The 19847-nt window shown below is 44.8% G+C and overlaps 1 protein-coding gene across 1 annotated transcript in view; it reads left to right on the top strand.

Moving 5' to 3' along the window:
• The window catches only part of RPS6KC1 (ribosomal protein S6 kinase C1), a 204936-nt gene that overhangs the window by 90282 nt on the left and 94807 nt on the right, over positions 1 to 19847 (top strand). Inside the window, exons 8-9 of the mRNA XM_075339143.1 lie at positions 5311 to 5432; positions 13811 to 13903. Of these exons, the coding sequence (XP_075195258.1) occupies positions 5311 to 5432; positions 13811 to 13903 (215 nt within the window). The remainder of the gene's footprint in view (positions 1 to 5310; positions 5433 to 13810; positions 13904 to 19847) is intronic.

Genomic DNA, 19847 nt, shown 5'->3' with positions numbered 1-19847 from the left:
CTTTTAATGATTTTCATTCACTTCAATGAATAGGACAGAGGAAAGGTCACCTAAAAAGATATATTAAAGGTTTATTCCCATCTTTATAGATGGTTATTGTCAGTACTTGTAAAAATAAGGACTTTTATAGTTCACTGCTTCTGAAAACTCTCAGCCATTCTTGAGATAGTAACACTTTTCTTTTGTTTACAGCTGGTTACCTAGGAGACCGACCACCGCTGCTATTTACCTTTTATACAAATTGTCTCTTCAGTGAGGAAGTAGACAAACTCTAATGCCACTTATTAACCACTGTATCGAATCAGGCCGGGATTCTCAGGCCAGCTCCAAAACCGTCCTTTCAAGCTCAATAGAAAAGAGCTTGTAAGCACTGAGCATGTTAAGGTGGTCGGTCTCTAAGGAAACGAGCTGTAAACAAAAGAAAAGTGTTAATATCTCAACAACGGATGAAAATTTAAATAAGCAGTAAATTGCAAAAGTGCTTGTATTTACAAGCTCTATCTGACAATGCCCATTACTGAAAATGAAAATAACCCTTTAAATATAGATATACAGTAATGTAAATAATAAATCACACTGTAGTGACGGACCGTAAAGCGCATCGCTACAAGAAATCCCCGCCGTGTCGCTGTTTGCGTGCCATCCTGGCCATTGTGCCGTAAGCCTACGGTGTAAATGTCACACATAAGACTTTCTGTGCCGTCCACGTCTCGCTCTCCTCTCTGGGGCGCATACAAGATGCGAGGAACCTTCCAATGTTAGTTGGACTCTGTATATTGGCCGTGAACTGGTAAGTGATGGATGGATTCATGCATTGCTTGGTCAGCATCTGGTTATCAGATCTCTCCCAAAAGCTGCCATTATCCATCTGCCCTGTAAAGATTGCCTGCTGCCGTCCTTTATCCAGGATCTTGGGAGCTGCCGATTACGCCGTCCATGTGCGCTTTTTGGACTCTGCATTTGTGACTCCCTAGTGAGAAGCCCACAGCCGAGACCTTCACAAACGTGCCACAGTCTTAAAATCCACTTTTTTTTTTAATTATTATTTTAAGCCTTTTTTTTTTTCATTTACAAAGGTTCCTCTATCCCAAATACTGGGTTGAGTTATATTACACTTATTTAAAATGTTTTTATTGTTTTTTTTTTATTTTAGTGTTTTCATTATTTTAAGTCATTTTATAAAGGTTCCTCTATCCCAAATAATGGGTCAAGTATATATTACACCTATTTAATTTTTTTTTTATTATTTTTATTTTACTATTTTAATCATTATTTTAAGGCATTTCTTTTAAATTCTTATTTTAAGGCATTTTTATAAAGGTTCCTCTATCCCAAATAATGGATTGAGTATATATTCCACTTATTTAAAAATGTTTATTATTATTATTATTATTATTATTATTATTATTATTATTATTATTATTATTATTATTATTATTATTATTATTATTTTTATTTTTTTTACTTTTTTCTTTTTATTATTTTAAGCCATTTTTACAAAGGTTTCCCTATCCCAAATAATGGATCAAGTATATGTTCCACTTATTTAAAAATGTTTTTTATTATTATTATTTTTATTTTTTTTTACTTTTTTCTTTTTATTATTATTTTAAGCCATTTTTACAAAGGTTCCTCTATCCCAAATAATGGATCAAGTATATTTTCCACTTATTTGAAAATATTATTTTATTTTATTTTACTTTTGATTATTTTAAGCCATTTTTTTTTTTTACAAAGGTTCCTCTTTCCCAAATAATGGATCAAGTATATGTTCCACTTATTTAAAAATGTTTTTACTTTTTTTTTTTTTTCACTATTTTGATTATTGTAAGCCATTTTTGCAAAGGTTCCTCTATCCCAAATAATGGATCAAGTATATGTTCCACTTATTTGAAAATATTATTATTTTATTATTTTTTTTAATTTTACTTTGATTATTTTGAGCCATTTTTTTTTTTTTTGCAAAGGTTCCTCTTTCCCAAGTAATGGATCAAGTATATGTTCCACTTATTTAAAAATGTTTTTATTATTATTTTTTTTTATTTCACTATTTTGATTATTTTAAGCCATTTTTGCAAACGTTCCTCTATCCTAAATAATGGATCAAGTATACGTTCCACTTATTTGAAAACGTTGTTCTTATTATATATATATATATATTTTTTATTTTTTAATTTACTTTTTTGAATATTTTAAGCCATTTTTACAAAAGTTCCGCCATCCCAAATAATGGGATGTAGTATATAAGTATATGTTCCACTTATTTAAAAATGTTTTTTTTATTATTATTATTTTACTTTTTTACTATAGTAAATACTTGCACTCCCGATTAAAAGAAGAAGAAAAACAAGTTCCAGGGCGTCTTTTCGTAAACCCCCCCCACCCCCTCCCAAATTGTTTGTTTTTGGGGGGGTTTCCTACAAGGTCTTGTGCACACGTTGCATTTTTGTCGCTTTTTTTCCCCCCCGCTTGTCACAAATCCTGAAGGATTTTTTAGTGCCAGCAAAGTGATTAGGGGTGCATTTACATTGCATGTATTGAGTCCCAGTGTCTTCCGACACTCTGAAATTGTCCAATTAGGGCCGATAGTATCGCACTGTGTACAAGTGCATTTACATTGCATGATAATCTGGAACAAAACGTTCCTAAAAATGTATACTTCCTATTAATCATAAACAAGCTGCCGATCACCCGATGAATGAGCAAAACTCTCGTTCATCAGGTGGAATGATTTTTAAGCATTCTTAAAAATGAACGTTCTCAGCAGCACATTGTCCTATCATGCTGCTGATAACGCACAGATTGATATATTGCTGATTATTCTGTACATATCACAAGCGCCGTTGGCCTCTCGTCCTCTGTGTAGCTGATCGGCATTGGTTTACGGCCGCTTCTTGGCCATTTTAAACCACTACTTTTTCATTACTTTTTCCATTGATAGCCTATCCTCAGATCTTTAATGTCCCCCCCCCCCACCAGTGATCAGCTGTCTTCGGTGCTGGCAGCTGGAAATGCTCAGTTCTGGAGCTTTCAGTCTTCTGCCGCGTACTGCACATCTACCTCGTATTGATTTGAATGGCAATCCCAGAGTCTGTGATTGGTTGCAATCAGATCGCATTCCCACCCTGTGTAACAGCGTGTGTGATTCCAATGTCTGCAAACCTATAGTGGTGTAAAAACAAACTGGAGTAGGGTATCCCTATATTGTGATACCTAGCGCTACAGACTGCAGCCTCCAGCCTGCCTTTGTATCAAAATAAGAGGGACCCCATGTGGCTTTTATAAAATAAATAAAAAAAAAAAAGTGTGCGCCCCCCCCCCTAATTTTGATACCAGCCAATATAAAGCCAACAGCTGGGGGCTGGCATTCTCAGACTGGGGAGACCCATTTTTATTGGGCCCCACCAGCCTAAAAATAGCTGCCTGCAGCCACTCAAAATTGTTCCATACATTAGAAGCGACAACTCCAGCACTTTACCCGGCTGTTCCGGAGTTCCCTGATGCGTTGGCAGTTGGGGTAATATAATGGGATAATAACAGCTGCCACAAAGCCAAAGAAAACAGGTTTTGGTTTTTTTGCCAAGAGATGCAGATTTGGTGCTGAAATTTATACACCAAATTTCTGCAACAAATCTGCATCTTCTGGCAAAAAACACATCAAAACTCGATGTGGTTTTAATGCTGTATTGATGCTGTTTTAGTTTTTTTTTGCTTTTTTTTTTTTTTCGCCTGGAGATGCAGATTGAGTGCAGTAATTTAGCGTATAAAAGAACGGATTTGACGTAATTTTGCTGTGATTTTCTGCCAGGGGATGCAAATTTGGTGCTGAAATGTCTGCACCAGATTTCTGCACCAACTTTCTATCTCTTGGCAGAAAACTGCACCAAACTAATCTAGGGCTTAGTGGCAGCTGTGAGCTGTCATTAACCCCTTATATTACTCCAGTTGCCAGTGCACCAGGGCAATCATGAAGAGTCTGGTAAATTGTCAGGATTGGCGCATCTAATGGATGCGACAATTCTGGGCGCCTGCAGGCAGCTATTTTTAGACTGGGGGGGCAATAGCAATGGGCCTCCCCAGCCTACCAGCCCTTAGGTGTATGCCTTATCATGGCTGGGTAGTATCAAAATTGGGGGGACCGCACGCTGGTTTTTAAAATATTTTATTTAAAAAAAGCCGCATGGGGTCCCTCGTATTTTGATACAACATAAGCACACAGCTGGAGGCTGCAGCCTGTAGCCATTTGCTTTATCTGCGCTGGGTATCATAATATAGGGATACCCTACTCCAGTTTATTTTTATACAACTATGGGTACGCAGATGTTGGAATCACACATCTTGTTACACAGGGTGAGGGCTCGGACTCCAGGACTCTACTCCAATTTATTTATTTACTTTTACACCACAATATGGATACAGACAGCATGTGTGATTCCAACCAATCACAGACGCTTTCACACAGGGTGGGGGCACGGTCTGACTACAACCAATCACAGACGCTTTCACACAGGGTGGGGGCACGGTCTGACTACAACCAATCACAGACGCTTTCACACAGGGTGGGGGCACGGTCTGACTGCAACCAATCACAGACGCTTTCACACAGAGTGGGGGCGCTGTCTGACTGCAACCAATCACAGACGCTTTCACACAGTGTGGGGGCGTGGTCTGACTGCAACCAATCACAGACGCTTTCACACACAGTGGGGGCGCTGTCTGACTGCAACCAATCACAGACGCCGCAACTGCCAGTGGGTGGGGGAAGCAGTGAATATGTATGAAGGTTAATGACCTGACCCATAAGTAGTGTTACAGCCGCGCGGGACACTCTTTAAGTATAATGCTCCTGCTTTATTCCTAATTTTCTTTCTTTTTCCTTCATATTTCTTTTTAATAACCTCAGTGGCCAAAGCTGAACAGTAACACAGACTTCCCTGAGAGCTCCATGTTCGGGGTCTGTGCATGGACACTAGGTATCCGGTACGGACCCCAAACATTACAGTTCGGGTTTGCCCATCACTAGTTATCGGTCTTTGTGATAATGAGACTGCTGAAAAGTCATCTGTATGAACTGTAACTGTGAGTCTAATATTATAGATTGAAGAACCCTGGCACTTGTTAAATTTGCAATTCGAGCGTAAACATTTATTGATAAGTCGCCATACACTTAAAGCAAGGACACCTCACGGTTTTCTCTATTTAAGACCTTGTTCATTTGCTGTGTTTGTTTTTTTTTGTTTGTTTTTTTTTTTTTCTTTTTTGCACAAATATTTTCATAACTGTTGTTTTAAAACTGTTCTCTCGGTGCAGGGGAAGCGAGTCCTACCCGGCGTGAAGCGGTGAAGAAGAAGACGGCCGAGTATCTGATGCGCGCAGAAACCATTTCCAGCTTATGTCTGAGCTGTCCGTCAGAGAGGAGCACGCTCCAAGATGTAAGTGAGTTCTACTATAAAATGGGGGTGAGCAGATCTGCAACGTTGCTCCTCATGCTACAACTACTGACACTTAGGAACCTGCAAAAAACATTCTAAGGCAACGGCCCAGAGTTTCCATTTTGAAGCAGCCGTTTCACAACAGGGCACATGGACATGATAGGGCACATGGACATGATAGGGCACATGGACATGATAGGGCACATGGACATGATAGGGCCCAGGTGGCTCTGTACTGTGGAGCCACAACACGGCCATACCAGGTCTACTACAACAGAAGTTAAATGGATTCTCCAGGATTTAGATGTTGATGTCCTATTCTCAGGACATGTAATCAATAGACGATCAGTAGGGTCTGACTGGCAGCACTCCTATGATCAGCTGTTTGCAGGTCCCTCCAGGGCCGGATGTACAGGTGCATCTCAATAAATTTGAATATCATCAAAAAGTTAATTTATTTCAGTAATTCAATACAAAAAAGGAAACACATATATTATATAGAGTTATTACACACAGAGGGATCTATTTCTATATATTATATAGAGTCATTACACACAGAGGGATCTATTTCAAGTGTTTATTTCTGGCAATGTTGATCATTATGGCTTACAGCTAATGAAAACCCAAAAGTCATTATCTCAGAAAATTAGGATAATTACCACAAAACACCTGCAAAGGTTTCCTAAGCGTTTAAAATGGTCCCTTAGTCTGGTTCAGTAGGCTACACAATCATGGGGAAGACTGCTGACTGGACTGATGTCCAGAAGGCAGTCATTGACACACTCCACAAGGAGGGTAAGCCACAAAAGTTCATTGCTAAAGAAGCTGGCTGTTCAGAGTGCTGTATCCAAACATATTACTGGAAAGTTGAGTGGAAGGAAAAAGTGTGGTAGAAAAAGGTGCACAAGCAACCGGGATAACTGCAGCCTTGATAGGATTGTTAAGAAAAGGCCATTCAAAAATTTGGTGGAGATTCACAAGGAGTGGACGCTGCTGGAGTCAGTGCTTCAAGAGTCACCACACAGAGATGTATCCAGAACATGGGCTACAAGTGTCGCATTCCGTGTGCCAAGCCACTCATGACCAATAGATAATGCCAGAAGCGTCTTACCTGAGCCAAGGAGAAAAAGACCTGGACTGTTCTCAGTGGTGCAAGGTGTTGTTTTCAGATTAAAGTAAATTTTGCATTTCATTTGGAAATCGCGGTCCCAGAGTCTGGAGGAAGAGTGGAGAGGCCACAATCCAAGCTGCGGAGGTCTAGTGTGAAGTCTCCACAATCAGTGATGGTTTGGGGAGCCATGTCATCTGCTGGTGTAGCTCCACTGTGCTTTATCAAGACCAAAGTCAGCGCAGCCGTCTACCAGGAAATATACAGCACTTCATGCTTCCCTCTGCAGACAAGCTTTATGGAGATGGAAAATTCATTTTCCAGCAGGACTTGGCCCCTGTCCACACTGCCAAAAGTACCAATACCTGGTTTACTAACCACAGTATAACTGTGCTTGATTGGCAAGAAAATTCACCTGACCTAAACCCCATAGAGAATCTGAGCGACACCAGAGCCAACAATGCAGACGAGCTGAAGGCGGCTATCAAAGCAACCTGGGCTTCCATAACACCTCAGCAGTGCCACAGGCTGATCGCCTCCAGGCCACATTGCTGCATTGATGCAGTAATTCATGCAAAATAACCCCGACCAAGTATTGAGGCACTTACTGTACAGACTTTTCAGTAGGCAGCAACATTTCTGAGTGTAAAATAAATTTTCAGTTGGTCTTATATAATATTCTAATTTTCTGAGATAATGACTTTTGGGTTTTCATTGGCTGTAAGCCATCAACATTAACAGAAATAAACACTTGAAATAGATCCCTCTGTGTATAATGACTCTATATAATATATAGGAATAGATCCCTCTGTGTGTAATGACTATATAATATATAGAAATAGATCCCTCTGTGTGTAATGACTATATAATATATAGGAATAGATCCCCCTGTGTGTAATGACTCTATATAATATATAGGAATAGATCCCCCTGTGTGTAATGACTATATAATATAAAGGAATAGATCCCTCTGTGTGTAATGACTCTATATAATATATAGAAATAGATCCCTCTGTGTGTAATGACTATATAATATATAGGAATAGATCCCTCTGTGTGTAATTACTCTATATAATATATAGGAATAGATCCCTCTGTGTGTAATGACTCTATATAATATATAGGAATAGATCCCCCTGTGTGTAATGACTATATAATATATAGGAATAGATCCCTCTGTGTGTAATGACTATATAATATAAAGGAATAGATCCCTCTGTGTGTAATGACTCTATATATTATATAGCAATAGATCCCCCTGTGTGTAATGACTCTATATATTATATAGGAATAGATCCCTCTGTGTGTAATGACTCTATATATTATATAGGAATAGATCCCCCTGTGTGTAATGACTCTATATATTATATAGGAATAGATCCCTCTGTGTGTAATGACTCTATATATTATATAGGAATAGATCCCTCTGTGTGTAATGACTCTATATATTATATAGGAATAGATCCCCCTGTGTGTAATGACTATATATTATATAGCAATAGATCCCCCTGTGTGTAATGACTCTATATATTATATAGGAATAGATCCCTCTGTGTGTAATGACTCTATATATTATATAGGAATAGATCCCCCTGTGTGTAATGACTATATATTATATAGCAATAGATCCCCCTGTGTGTAATGACTCTATATATTATATAGGAATAGATCACCATTATGAGGACGACTACTTGTAATATACGGTACAATAGAGGTGCCACCTAGTGGCCATGTCACACATCACCATTCTTCATATTTCATGTACTTATATTGTACGCTTACAGCCATATTGATTTCTGTTGGAAGTGGTAGAAGCTAGTTAAACAATTATTACAAAAAAAACCAAACCTATTTTTACTATTCATATGGGATAAAGGATTGATCACCAGGGGACCAACGAGTGCCCCCACCCAAAGACTAGGATGTGGGACACCAATGATAGAGCTGCAAAATCCCATTTTGCAGGTAGTGGAGATATGCATACTCGACCTCTGGTCCCATTCATTGTCCGCAGAAAGCCGGGCGTTGTACTTAGCAGTACCAGAGGCCGAGCATGCGCACTTCCGCTCCCATCAAGAGCTTTGCAGACTTGATAGTGCGGTTACAATTCACTGATCTCTGAAGAAACCATTGATTTGAATGGACACCATGTAATGCCTTGTTTCCCCTGTGGGGGTGCTGCAGATAAAGTGAACACTTCTTCCCAGGTTTCTCCACAGATCACAGGTGATTAGCGGTTCTAGCGCTGCTGTAATCAGATCACTAAGATTTTGAGGACCTATCGGTGGGACGGGTCTTCGGTATCAGATCAATGGGGGACTGACACCCTGCGCTCCCTCTGATCAGCTGTTATCAGTCCTGCAATACAAGCCTAATAAAGAGTCAGCAGCTCAGATTCGTACTTGGTTAAAAACGTTCTGCTCCTATTCACTTCAATGAGCGCTGAGCTGCAGTACGGCCGGTAAAGTGTATGGCACTCTGGTGTACCAGCTCCATACAGTGTGCACATCGGGCAGCTGCGGCACCTGAAAACCGCTGATCGGTGTGAATGCCGAATATCGCCCCCCCACCCGTTGATTTGTTGTTGATGGACTGGATTCTTGCGTGGCCTCTGTCCTCGTCTTCATCGCTTCCCGTAGTTCTCATCACATGACCTTCACTCCCATTCAGAAATAAAGTTACCCAAAAGCCGATTTTACCATTAAGGGCGTCGTAAAGACAAAATATGCACTAAGTTTGTTTTTGTGAGTTTATTTTTCTCACCTATTTGCTCGGTGACAAGCTGCTGTGGTTTTATATCCGCGCTCGGTTGCAGGTTGTTAATCGCCGGGTCTGCCATGTTTTTCTTCTTTACTACTGCACCTGTGCTGACTCAGTCTGGCGTAACGCGCCCGGATTACAGACAGGAGCCGGCCACCACGGCTCTGCTGTAAAGGCATTGCTCATTTAAGAGCTGGGGCCACATTGCAGATTCTTTTGTTTCTTTTATGTTTTTATTATATCTTAGTATAACAGTTTTTACTTTTATAAACTACTAGCTGTACTATCCGGCTTCGCCCGGGTTAATAACTGCTGTTAACAAAATAGAATGTATTAACAAAAATGTATTCTGCACACAACAACCACAAAACAAATAGATATAAATGTAATTATTAAAAGACAAAAACTAAGCTAATAAAAGCATTTCACAACATATATTTCAACACCACAGATATTCCACACAGATTTAACTAAATTGGCCAAGTAATGTGCTCCGTCTCTCTTTCCAGATCTGTCTCTTTCCAGGTCTGTCTCTTTCCAGGTCTGTCTCTTTCCAGGTCTGTCTCTCTCCCCGTCTGTCTCTCTCTCCCCGTCTGTCTCTCTCTCCCCGTCTGTCTCTCTCTCCCCGTCTGTCTCTCTCTCCCCGTCTGTCTCTCTCTCCCCGTCTGTCTCTCTCTCCCCGTCTGTCTCTCTCTCCCCGTCTGTCTCTCTCTCCCCGTCTGTCTCTCTCTCCCCGTCTGTCTCTCTCTCCCCGTCTGTCTCTCTCTCCCCGTCTGTCTCTCTCTCCCCGTCTGTCTCTCTCTCCCCGTCTGTCTCTCTCTCCCCGTCTGTCTCTCTCTCCCCGTCTGTCTCTCTCTCCCCGTCTGTCTCTCTCTCCCCGTCTGTCTCTCTCTCCCCGTCTGTCTCTCTCTCCCCGTCTGTCTCTCTCTCCCCGTCTGTCTCTCTCTCCCCGTCTGTCTCTCTCTCCCCGTCTGTCTCTCTCTCCCCGTCTGTCTCTCTCTCCCCGTCTGTCTCTCTCTCCCAAAATGGACCCATTTGTTTAAGGGAACCTGTAAGGGAAAGTACAATATGCATCCAGAACCATGAGCAGTTCTAGGTGTGTATTGCTAATCCCTGCCTAACTGTCCCTGTATACAGTAGAATAGATAAAGAGATCTTTAGAAAAAGTATTTCTAAAGATCCTTTATGATATGCAAATGAGGCTAGTGACTAAGTCGCAAGGGCGTTACTTCCCCCGACTAGTTTGCCCTCTTAGCATGTTAGCACTCCCATAGGGGTGTGCTAACATGCTATTCAGTGACTATTGCCCAGCATCATCGGCGGTGATGGACGTACTTGTGTCCGCTCTCACTGCCTTTCAGACGCCGGCTTTAGGGTCAGTGCGCATTATCAGAAGTCCCGGCACTTCCGATCATGCGCACTAGACCTCCTGAAGCCGGGACACATATGCCTGGCTTCATAGTACGCATGACCGGAAGTGTCGGGACTTCTGATCATGCGAACTGACCCAAAAGCCAGCCTCTGAGGCGGTGACAATGGACACAGGCACGCACGCCACCGCCGAAGACGCTGGGCAATGGTCATTGAATGTTAGCACGCCTCTGTGAATGTGCTAACATGCTAGGAGGGCGGACTAGTCAGGGGAAATAACGCCCTTGTGACTAGTCCCTTCGCTCATTAGCATATCATAAAAGATCTTTGGAAATACTTTTTCTATAGATATCTTTATCTATTCTACTAGATACAGGGATGGCTAGGCAGAGACTAGCAATATCCATGGGTGCATGTTAGACCTGACAGGTTCCCTTTAAAGGATCCAGTAATTAACATGGAGTCTGTCTGGGCTTCGTTGTGTTTCCATTTTTAGAACTCAGCATCTAGAGCTTTTTCCTTTTTTTTTGGGGGGGGGGGGGGTGTTGTGTTGGTAAAATTATCCCTTCATTGATGTTGTCCTCTAATAACTAAAAAAAAATACATTTGGCCCTTGTAAAAATTGGATAATAAGCCACTTTTGCACATGGCAGACGTGACCGGCTCCTTGTGCAGCTCCGCGTGCCGGTGCACATCCCGGATTGGTACTGGAGTTTTTTTCATGGACTCCCTAAAAAGTGCTGCATGTGCAGAATCACCTGTGTGTAGAGATGAGCGCACCCGTGGAAGTTCGGTTCGGTGGGTTCAGCTGGAGTTTAGATACAGTTTGGTTTGGGATCCGGACTTGACCTTAACCCCAATGGAAGTCACTAATTGGGCAGTTCGGCTCTCCGTCAAAATTCAACCATAAACAGATAACTTCCAGGGGAGGGTAGACGAGGTTTTTCCATTTTTTTTTTTTTTTTTTTTTTTGGTGCACACTATATCCAAGCACGCTGTTGTTACCTCCAGTGCGACCCAATCAAACACTGCAAGCGGCTCACACTGCGCTGAGCACGGAGTGTACCCGAGCACAGCGATACTCCCGAGAGTTGTCAGCATACGTAAAGGACGCAAACTCTGTTTTTTGGGGGTTTTTTTTTGTAAAGTCTATGTTTGCTCCAAAAACAGAACCTCGGGTTAACTCATCTCTACCTGTGTGCACTTCTACATAGTTTGGTATTGGTGATTGTGTGGCCCGTTGTGCACATGGGTAGCACAGTCATCGAAAAATTACCGGACTGAGAGAGGTTGTCTAGTACGATATGTGACATTGAGACATAGCAACAAGCAATCAATGGCTTTATCTGGTGGCAACTTGTCAATGTGCCGCGTCCTCACAGGAAGCCAAAAACAGAGACCAGCGGGGTACCAGGGAAGAGCCGGGACAAGAGTAGCAGGCGACTGGTCATAATAAAACATAAAGGGGTTGTCCACTACTATTACATTGATGGCCTATGCTTAGGATAGTACACAAGTCACAATGTATAGGGGAATGATGAAAAGCAGAACTGCTATGGGTATACTAGACTGAAAAATACAATGAACTATCTGAAAAAATGGAATATGCATAACTGCTACGAATAATAGGAATATAAGAGATGTTTAGCCATTGTATTGATCAATGCAAAAGAGCCCCTAAACCACGCCAAGGTAATCTCTATTTTTGGGGTCCCTAACCTACGTGTAACCTCACCTGCAGTTAAAAACTTGCTCTATATGGGAAGCAAATGACCAACCTATATATGTTACACGTAGGTTAGGAACCCCAAAAATAGAGATTACCTTGGCGTAGGTTTGGGGCTCTTTTGCATTGATCAATACAATGGCTATGTATATTCCATTTTCATGTTTTTCTCTTTTTTTCAGATAGTTCATTGTATTTTTCAGTCTAGTATTCCCATAGCAGTTTTGCTTTTCATTATACCCCTTTACATTGTGACTGGTGTGCAACTCTTTATCCTACTGTATAGTTATATGTTTTTGAGTCTTGCACCTTGTTCACACCATTGGTGTTCCAGACATACATTCTTTAATTTGATTGCTTGTCACTATGGGGTCACATATCGCGCTGGTTCAAGCTGGTGCCAGATAAACCCAGATGAGTAAAGGCCCCGTTACACGCAACGACATCGCTAACGAGATATCGCTGGGGTCACGGAATTCATGACGCACATCCGGCGTCGTTACCGACGCCGTTGCGTATGACACTTACGAACGACCGCTAACGATCCCAATTGCCTTAAATATTGTTGATTCTTGACACGTCGTTCCTTTCCCAAATATCGTTGATATTCTTGGATGCAGGTTGTTCGTCGTTCCTGAGGAAGCACGCATCGCTATGTGTGACACCCCGGGAACGACGAACAACAGCGTACCTGCGTCCTCCGGCAACGAGGTGGTAGTGACGTTTACGCGGCTGCTCTCCGCCCCTCCGCTTCTATTGGCCGCCTGCGGTGTGACGCCACACGAACCTCCCCCTTAGAAAAGAGGTTGTTCGCCGGCCACAGCGATGTCGTTAGTAAGGTATGTGCGTGTGACACGCACTGCCGATATTGTCCGTCACGGGCAGCGATTTGCCCGTGACGCACGCACGACGGGGTCGGGTGCGATCGCTAGCCACGTCGCTGCGTGTAAAGCAGCCTTTAGGTGATGAGTAAAGTGCACAGGAGCAGCAAAGGAGTGCAGCAGCCATCACAGCGCCACCCATTGCCATATGGACATGTGCGGTACTGCAGCCTCAGCATTATTTCATTGGTCCCATTCCCTGTTCTCAGTGGAATTATCCCTGAATAGTTGTCACATAACGACCTGTAAATTCAGATCTTTCCATCTGTTCCCCTTTAAAATTAAATAAAACTTCAGTGCATGATTCTCCATTACATTTGCTTTTTTTTTTTTTTCCGATTTCCTTCTCCATCCTCTTAATTTATTTACTCGCAACTTAATAATTAGAAGCGCACATAAAACGTCATCTTTCATCTCGGTCCCTGTGATTTATGATAAATTTAGTTTCCTTCGGCCTGGCATTTGCTCCAGCAGGCGGCCTTCCTTCAAGTACCACACTGATTGATGTCTTATCTTTGATATGTTCCATTAGCCTCCAGGAGCAGAGAGTTCAAGGCCCTCTTCGAACCTGAGGAGTCCTGCGGAGGAACTGAAGGCCTTCAGAGTCCTTGGGGTGATTGACAAGGTAATTCTTCAGCATCTCTTCAAGAGTTCACTCATAAATCGACCGCATGCTGACACGGCCTCTTTGAAGCCGAGGATCTTAAGGATATGAAACAAAAGGGGAAAATGACTCGAATGCATCTGCACTTTTAAAATAACAAAAGCAACGGAAGGGAAAAAAAAAATTATATATATATATATATTAAAAAAAAAAAAAGTCTAGTTTTATGCAATTCATCCAAGCACCTGCAAAATCTATTTGAGATGAAGGGCAGAGGACGTGTCGTCTTGGTCATCAGCGCGGCGTGGCTCACAAAGACGGGTCACGATATGTAAGGGAGATTTGATTCCCTGCTAATTGGGGGTCATGTTGAAAGATTATGTTTTATAAGCCGCTGAACACAGTGATTGCCTTGCCGCACAGTGCCACTTTTAAAGGGGTCATCCAGGAATGAGATATTGCCAACCCGTTCTCAGGGTAGGTCAATAAGTATCAGATCGGTGAGGGTCTGACCCCCGGCCCTCCCATTGTTTAAGCTGCAGCCACTGGAAGTGCCCATTGTACTAATGCAGGACAGCACAGCGCCATACATGTGCAGTGGCCACTGTTAGGTATTGCATTACAGAATACGCTGCATTACCCAAGAACAGCCACTACACACTGTATGGCGCCGTGGTATTCTGAATCTGTATACTGTGACGTTCCAGTTGGTGTAGGGGCTGCACACATCGGTGGAGGTGCCCAATGTCCGGCACCAGCGATCTGTCAATGCTGGACAGCCCCTTTTATTGCATTGCACACTGAGGGAACTGGCATGCTAAGTCAGAATATTGACTTTAATTGCTGTGCCATACAGTTGTTGTGATGCTACCAGATGCTCCAGGTTCAGTTGGGCTTCATTCTTAGACACAGGTATTTTCTTTTATTGGGCTTTGATCAAAATCATTCCTGGTTCTGGCTAATTCAGCCATCAGCAGTTACCACCTATGTCAGTAGGGGTACGACTGCTAGAACCATTATGGTTGCAGAGTTGACCACCACTTTCTCCTCTCATGCCACGTACATAGTGAATAAGTGAACACCACTGGCAAAGGTGGCCCAGTGCTGGGGCGATATTGGGGTACCCTGTTAATACATACAGTACACAGACATAATATTTGAAATTATAGAATTCTGCATGTCTGCAGCCACCACTAGAGGGAAGCATGCTGCATCCATTCACATTAATGAAGTAGCAGTGAGCTCCCTCTAGCGGTGGCTGCCGGAGCTTCCCTCTAGGGGTGGCTGCGTGAGGTCCCTCTAGCATTGGTTGCATGAGGTCCCTCTAGCGTTGGCTGCGTGAGGTCCCTCTAGCGTTGGCTGCGTGAGGTCCCTCTAGCGTTGGCTGCGTGAGGTCCCTCTAGCGTTGGCTGCGTGAGGTCCCTCTAGCGTTGGCTGCGTGAGGTCCCTCTAGCGTTGGCTGCGTGAGGTCCCTCTAGCGTTGGCTGCATGAGGTCCCTCTAGCGTTGGCTGCGTGAGGTCCCTCTAGCGTTGGCTGCGTGAGCTCCCTCTAGCGGTGGCTGCCGGAGCTCCCTCTAGCGGTGGCTGCCGGAGCTCCCTCTAGCGGTGGCTGCCGGAGCTCCCTCTAGCGGTGGCTGCCGGAGCTTCCCTCTAGCGGTGGCTGCCGGAGCTTCCCTCTAGCGGTGGCTGCCGGAGCTTCCCTCTAGCGGTGGCTGCCGGAGCTTCCCTCTAGCGGTGGCTGCCGGAGCTTCCCTCTAGCGGTGGCTGCCGGAGCTTCCCTCTAGCGGTGGCTGCCGGAGCTTCCCTCTAGCGGTGGCTGCCGGAGCTTCCCTCTAGCGGTGGCTGCGTGAGCTCCCTCTAGCGGTGGCTGCCGGAGCTCCCTCTAGCGGTGGCTGCCGGAGCTTCCCTCTAGCGGTGGCTGCCGGAGCTTCCCTCTAGCGGTGGCTGCCGGAGCTTCCCTCTAGCGGTGGCTGCGTGAGGTCTTTCTAGCGTTGGCTGCGTGAGGTTCCCTCTAGCGTTGGCTGCGTGAGGTTCCCTCTAGCGTTGGCTGCGTGAGGTTCCCTCTAGCGTTGGCTGCGTGAGGTTCCCTCTAGCGTTGGCTGCGTGAGGTTCCCTCTAGCGTTGGCTGCGTGAGGTTCCCTCTAGCGTTGGCTGCGTGAGGTTCCCTCTAGCGTTGGCTGCGTGAGGTTCCCTCTAGCGTTGGCTGCGTGAGGTTCCCTCTAGCGTTGGCTGCGTGAGGTCCCTCTAGCGTTGGCTGCGTGAGGTCCCTCTAGCGTTGGCTGCGTGAGGTCCCTCTAGCGTTGGCTGCGTGAGGTCCCTCTAGCGTTGGCTGCGTGAGGTCCCTCTAGCGTTGGCTGCGTGAGCTCCCTCTAGCGGTGGCTGCGTGAGCTCCCTCTAGGGGTGGCTGCGGGAGCTCCCTCTAGCGGTGGCTGCCGGAGCTTTCCTCTAGCGGTGGCTGCCGGAGCTTTCCTCTAGCGGTGGCTGCCGGAGATTTCCTCTAGCGGTGGCTGCCGGAGCTTTCCTCTAGCGGTGGCTGCCGGAGCTTTCCTCTAGCGGTGGCTGCCGGAGCTTTCCTCTAGCGGTGGCTGCCGGAGCTTTCCTCTAGCGGTGGCTGCCGGAGCTTTCCTCTAGCGGTGGCTGCCGGAGCTTTCCTCTAGCGGTGGCTGCCGGAGCTTTCCTCTAGCGGTGGCTGCCGGAGCTTTCCTCTAGCGGTGGCTGCCGGAGCTTTCCTCTAGCGGTGGCTGCCGGAGCTTTCCTCTAGCGGTGGCTGCCGGAGCTTTCCTCTAGCGGTGGCTGCCGGAGCTTTCCTCTAGCGGTGGCTGCCGGAGCTTTCCTCTAGCGGTGGCTGCCGGAGCTTTCCTCTAGCGGTGGCTGCCGGAGCTTTCCTCTAGCGGTGGCTGCCGGAGCTTTCCTCTAGCGGTGGCTGCCGGAGCTTTCCTCTAGCGGTGGCTGCCGGAGCTTTCCTCTAGCGGTGGCTGCCGGAGCTTTCCTCTAGCGGTGGCTGCCGGAGCTTTCCTCTAGCGGTGGCTGCCGGAGCTTTCCTCTAGCGGTGGCTGCCGAAACGTCCCTCTAGCGGTGGCTGCCGGAACGTCCATCTAGCGGTGGCTGCCGGAGCGTCCCTGTAGCGGTGGCTGTAAGTACCAAATATTGTATCATTCTGGATATATGGAGCACATCTGTATCCGCTGTAAAGATATATATATATGAGCCCTAAAAAGCAACATTGTGATAAATTGAAGACGTTCTCTGAAAGTATTTATTTTGTGACATTTATGACACACTTCCTTACAAATCCTTATTATGATATTGCGGGGACGTTCTCCGTGCTGCCGTCAGTCTCGTTCCCGGTGACCTTGAGTGTTATTTGTTAAGGTGACAAATGGCTCGCCCTGCTCCCTTTTTCCGTCGGCCTGCCTGTTGCCTGCCTCCGGGTCTGCGCCTCCCCTTCTGCTGACTTGTGCCGGATTCCTTCCATCTCATGTCTCAGGGCTTTGATGCATATGTTCTGAAGGTGGCCACACTGACTTTGGTCGGGAGCAGATGGTAAACCTTCAGGCCGCCACCAGCTATACTGGTGTTAAGTTGGAAAGTTAACGTTTGATGATGCTTCAGCAGTGCATATGAAAGGATTTGACAAGAGAAATATCTTTAATTAAAAAAATTAGCATTGTAAACATTTTTTACATTTGTATTCAATGAAAATATTTAGACGTTGCATTTATTAGAAATTAAAAAGCCAGAAGGCATTCAGATCTGCTGTGCAGGCAGTATACCATTGTACCAGGCTTGGGGGAAATGTCTACTTTGTAACTTTATCAAATGGAGGAAAGATCAGGATTAGAATTTCAGGCTTGTCTGTTTGCTTGGAGATAGATATTAGATAAATGGATATTAGATGGATAGATGGACATTGGATGGACCCATGTTGGCTGGACGGACCGACGTTGCATAGACAGAGAAATCAACGTCAGACGAGGGAGCGCACGAGGGGTGGCGAGGTCGACGTGGGGCGCACGAGGTGCGGCGAGACCGACGAGGGGCACACGAGGGGCGGCGGGATCGACATGGGGCAGCGGGATAGATTTGTGTGTTAGCGTGGAGATAGATACTAGATAAATGGATATTAGATGGACATTGGACGGGCCGACGTCTGGCTGGACGGGCCGACGTCTGGCTGGACGGGCCGACGTCTGGCTGGACGGGCCGACGTCTGGCTGGACGGGCCGACGTCTGGCTGGGCGGGCCGACGTCTGGCTGGGCGGGCCCACGTCTGGCTGGGCGGGCCCACGTCTGGCTGGGCGGGCCCACGTCGGGCTGGGCGGGCCCACGTCGGGATGGGCGGGCCGACATTGGACTGACTGAGGGACGGGTGGGCGAGCGTTCCTCGGACGAAAAGACTGACATTGGGTCATCCATGGGTAGATGGACATTGGACGGGTGGATGGACTTTGGACAGACGGACACTTTCCAGATGAACATTGGACAGTATTGTATGGTAAAAATGACCTCACAATTATTCTTCAAGTCATCACAATTATGGCAGTATCAAACTTGCATGGCATTTTTTCTTTAACCTTTACACGACATTTGACGTACTGGATAAGTCCTGAAAGTCAGCGCCATTCTGACCCAGGAAGCACCTAGTACGTCATGGCGATCAATGGGATTCCCACGCTGTACCCCCCGCCATCGTCGCCTCATCTCGTAGCTGGGACCCGGTTCTCACTGCCAAGAGCAGTTTAACCCCCTAAATTCTGCGATCAATACGATCGCAACATTCAGGAGGCAGTGAGAGGAATCGCTGCTCTTCTGGCACCTCAGGAGCTCTGCCAATATGACATGGAAACTGCAAACCGTTGCAACTAAATCTGATCTTAAATATGGTGCTCCTTCCTTTTTTGACTTTGCACTGTGCCTCAAAAGTAGCTTTCAATCACATATGGGGTATCTGCGTACTCAGGAGAAATTCTACAATACATTGTATGATGCATTTTTTCCTGATATTCTTGTGTAAAAAGAAAGCTACCTGGTTGAAGCACAAGTTTGTGCTAAAAAAATAAATATATATATTTAATAAATATTTTTACTGCTCATTGTTATGAAATTATGTGAAGCCCCCAAAGGTTTGAAGGTGCTCACCAAACATCTAGATAAATTCCTTGAGGGGTCTTGTTTTCAAAATGCGGTCACTTGTGGGGGAGCTCCAGTGTTTAGGCACCTCAGGGGGGTCTTCAAACGCAACATGGTGTCCGCTAATGATTCCAGCTAATTTTGCTTTTCAAAAATTCAAATGGCGCTCCTTCCCTTCTGAGCCCTGCCGTGCTTCCAAACAGTAGGTTTCTACCTTATTTGAGGTAACTGCGTACTCATGAGAAATTGCACAATACATTTTATAGTGCATTTTTGTCTGATACCCTTGTGAAAAAAAGTTACCTGGTAAAAGTAACAATTTCATGGTAAAAATATATATATGTTTTTTCACGGCTCAACGTTATAAACTTCTGGGAAGCCCCTAGGGGGGGTTCAATATGCTCACCAAACATCCAGATAAATTCCTTGAGAGGTCTAGTTTCCAAAATGGGGTCACTTGTGGGGGAGCTACACTGTTTACACACCTCAGGGGGTCTCAAAATGCGACAAGGAGTCTGTTAATGAATCCAGCATATTTTGCTTTCAAAAATTCAAACGGCACTCCTTTCCTTCCGAGCCCTGCTGTGCGCCCAAACAGTAGCGTTCCACCACATATAAGGTATTTGCGTACTCAGGACAAATTGCACAATACATTTTCTGGTGCAGTTTTTCCTGATATCCTTGTGAAAATACAAAATTTTATGGCTAAAATAACATTTTTGTGTAAAGAAAAAAAAAACAAACAAAAAAAAAAATAAATTTCTTTTTCCTTTACACATTGCCTTGGTTCCTGTGAAGCACCTAATGGGTTAATAAACTTCTTGGATGTGGTTTT

The sequence above is a fragment of the Anomaloglossus baeobatrachus genome, chromosome 3, assembly GCF_048569485.1.
Source record: "Anomaloglossus baeobatrachus isolate aAnoBae1 chromosome 3, aAnoBae1.hap1, whole genome shotgun sequence".
NCBI lineage: Eukaryota > Metazoa > Chordata > Amphibia > Anura > Aromobatidae > Anomaloglossus > Anomaloglossus baeobatrachus.
This window is presented reverse-complemented; position numbering and strand designations above follow the sequence as displayed.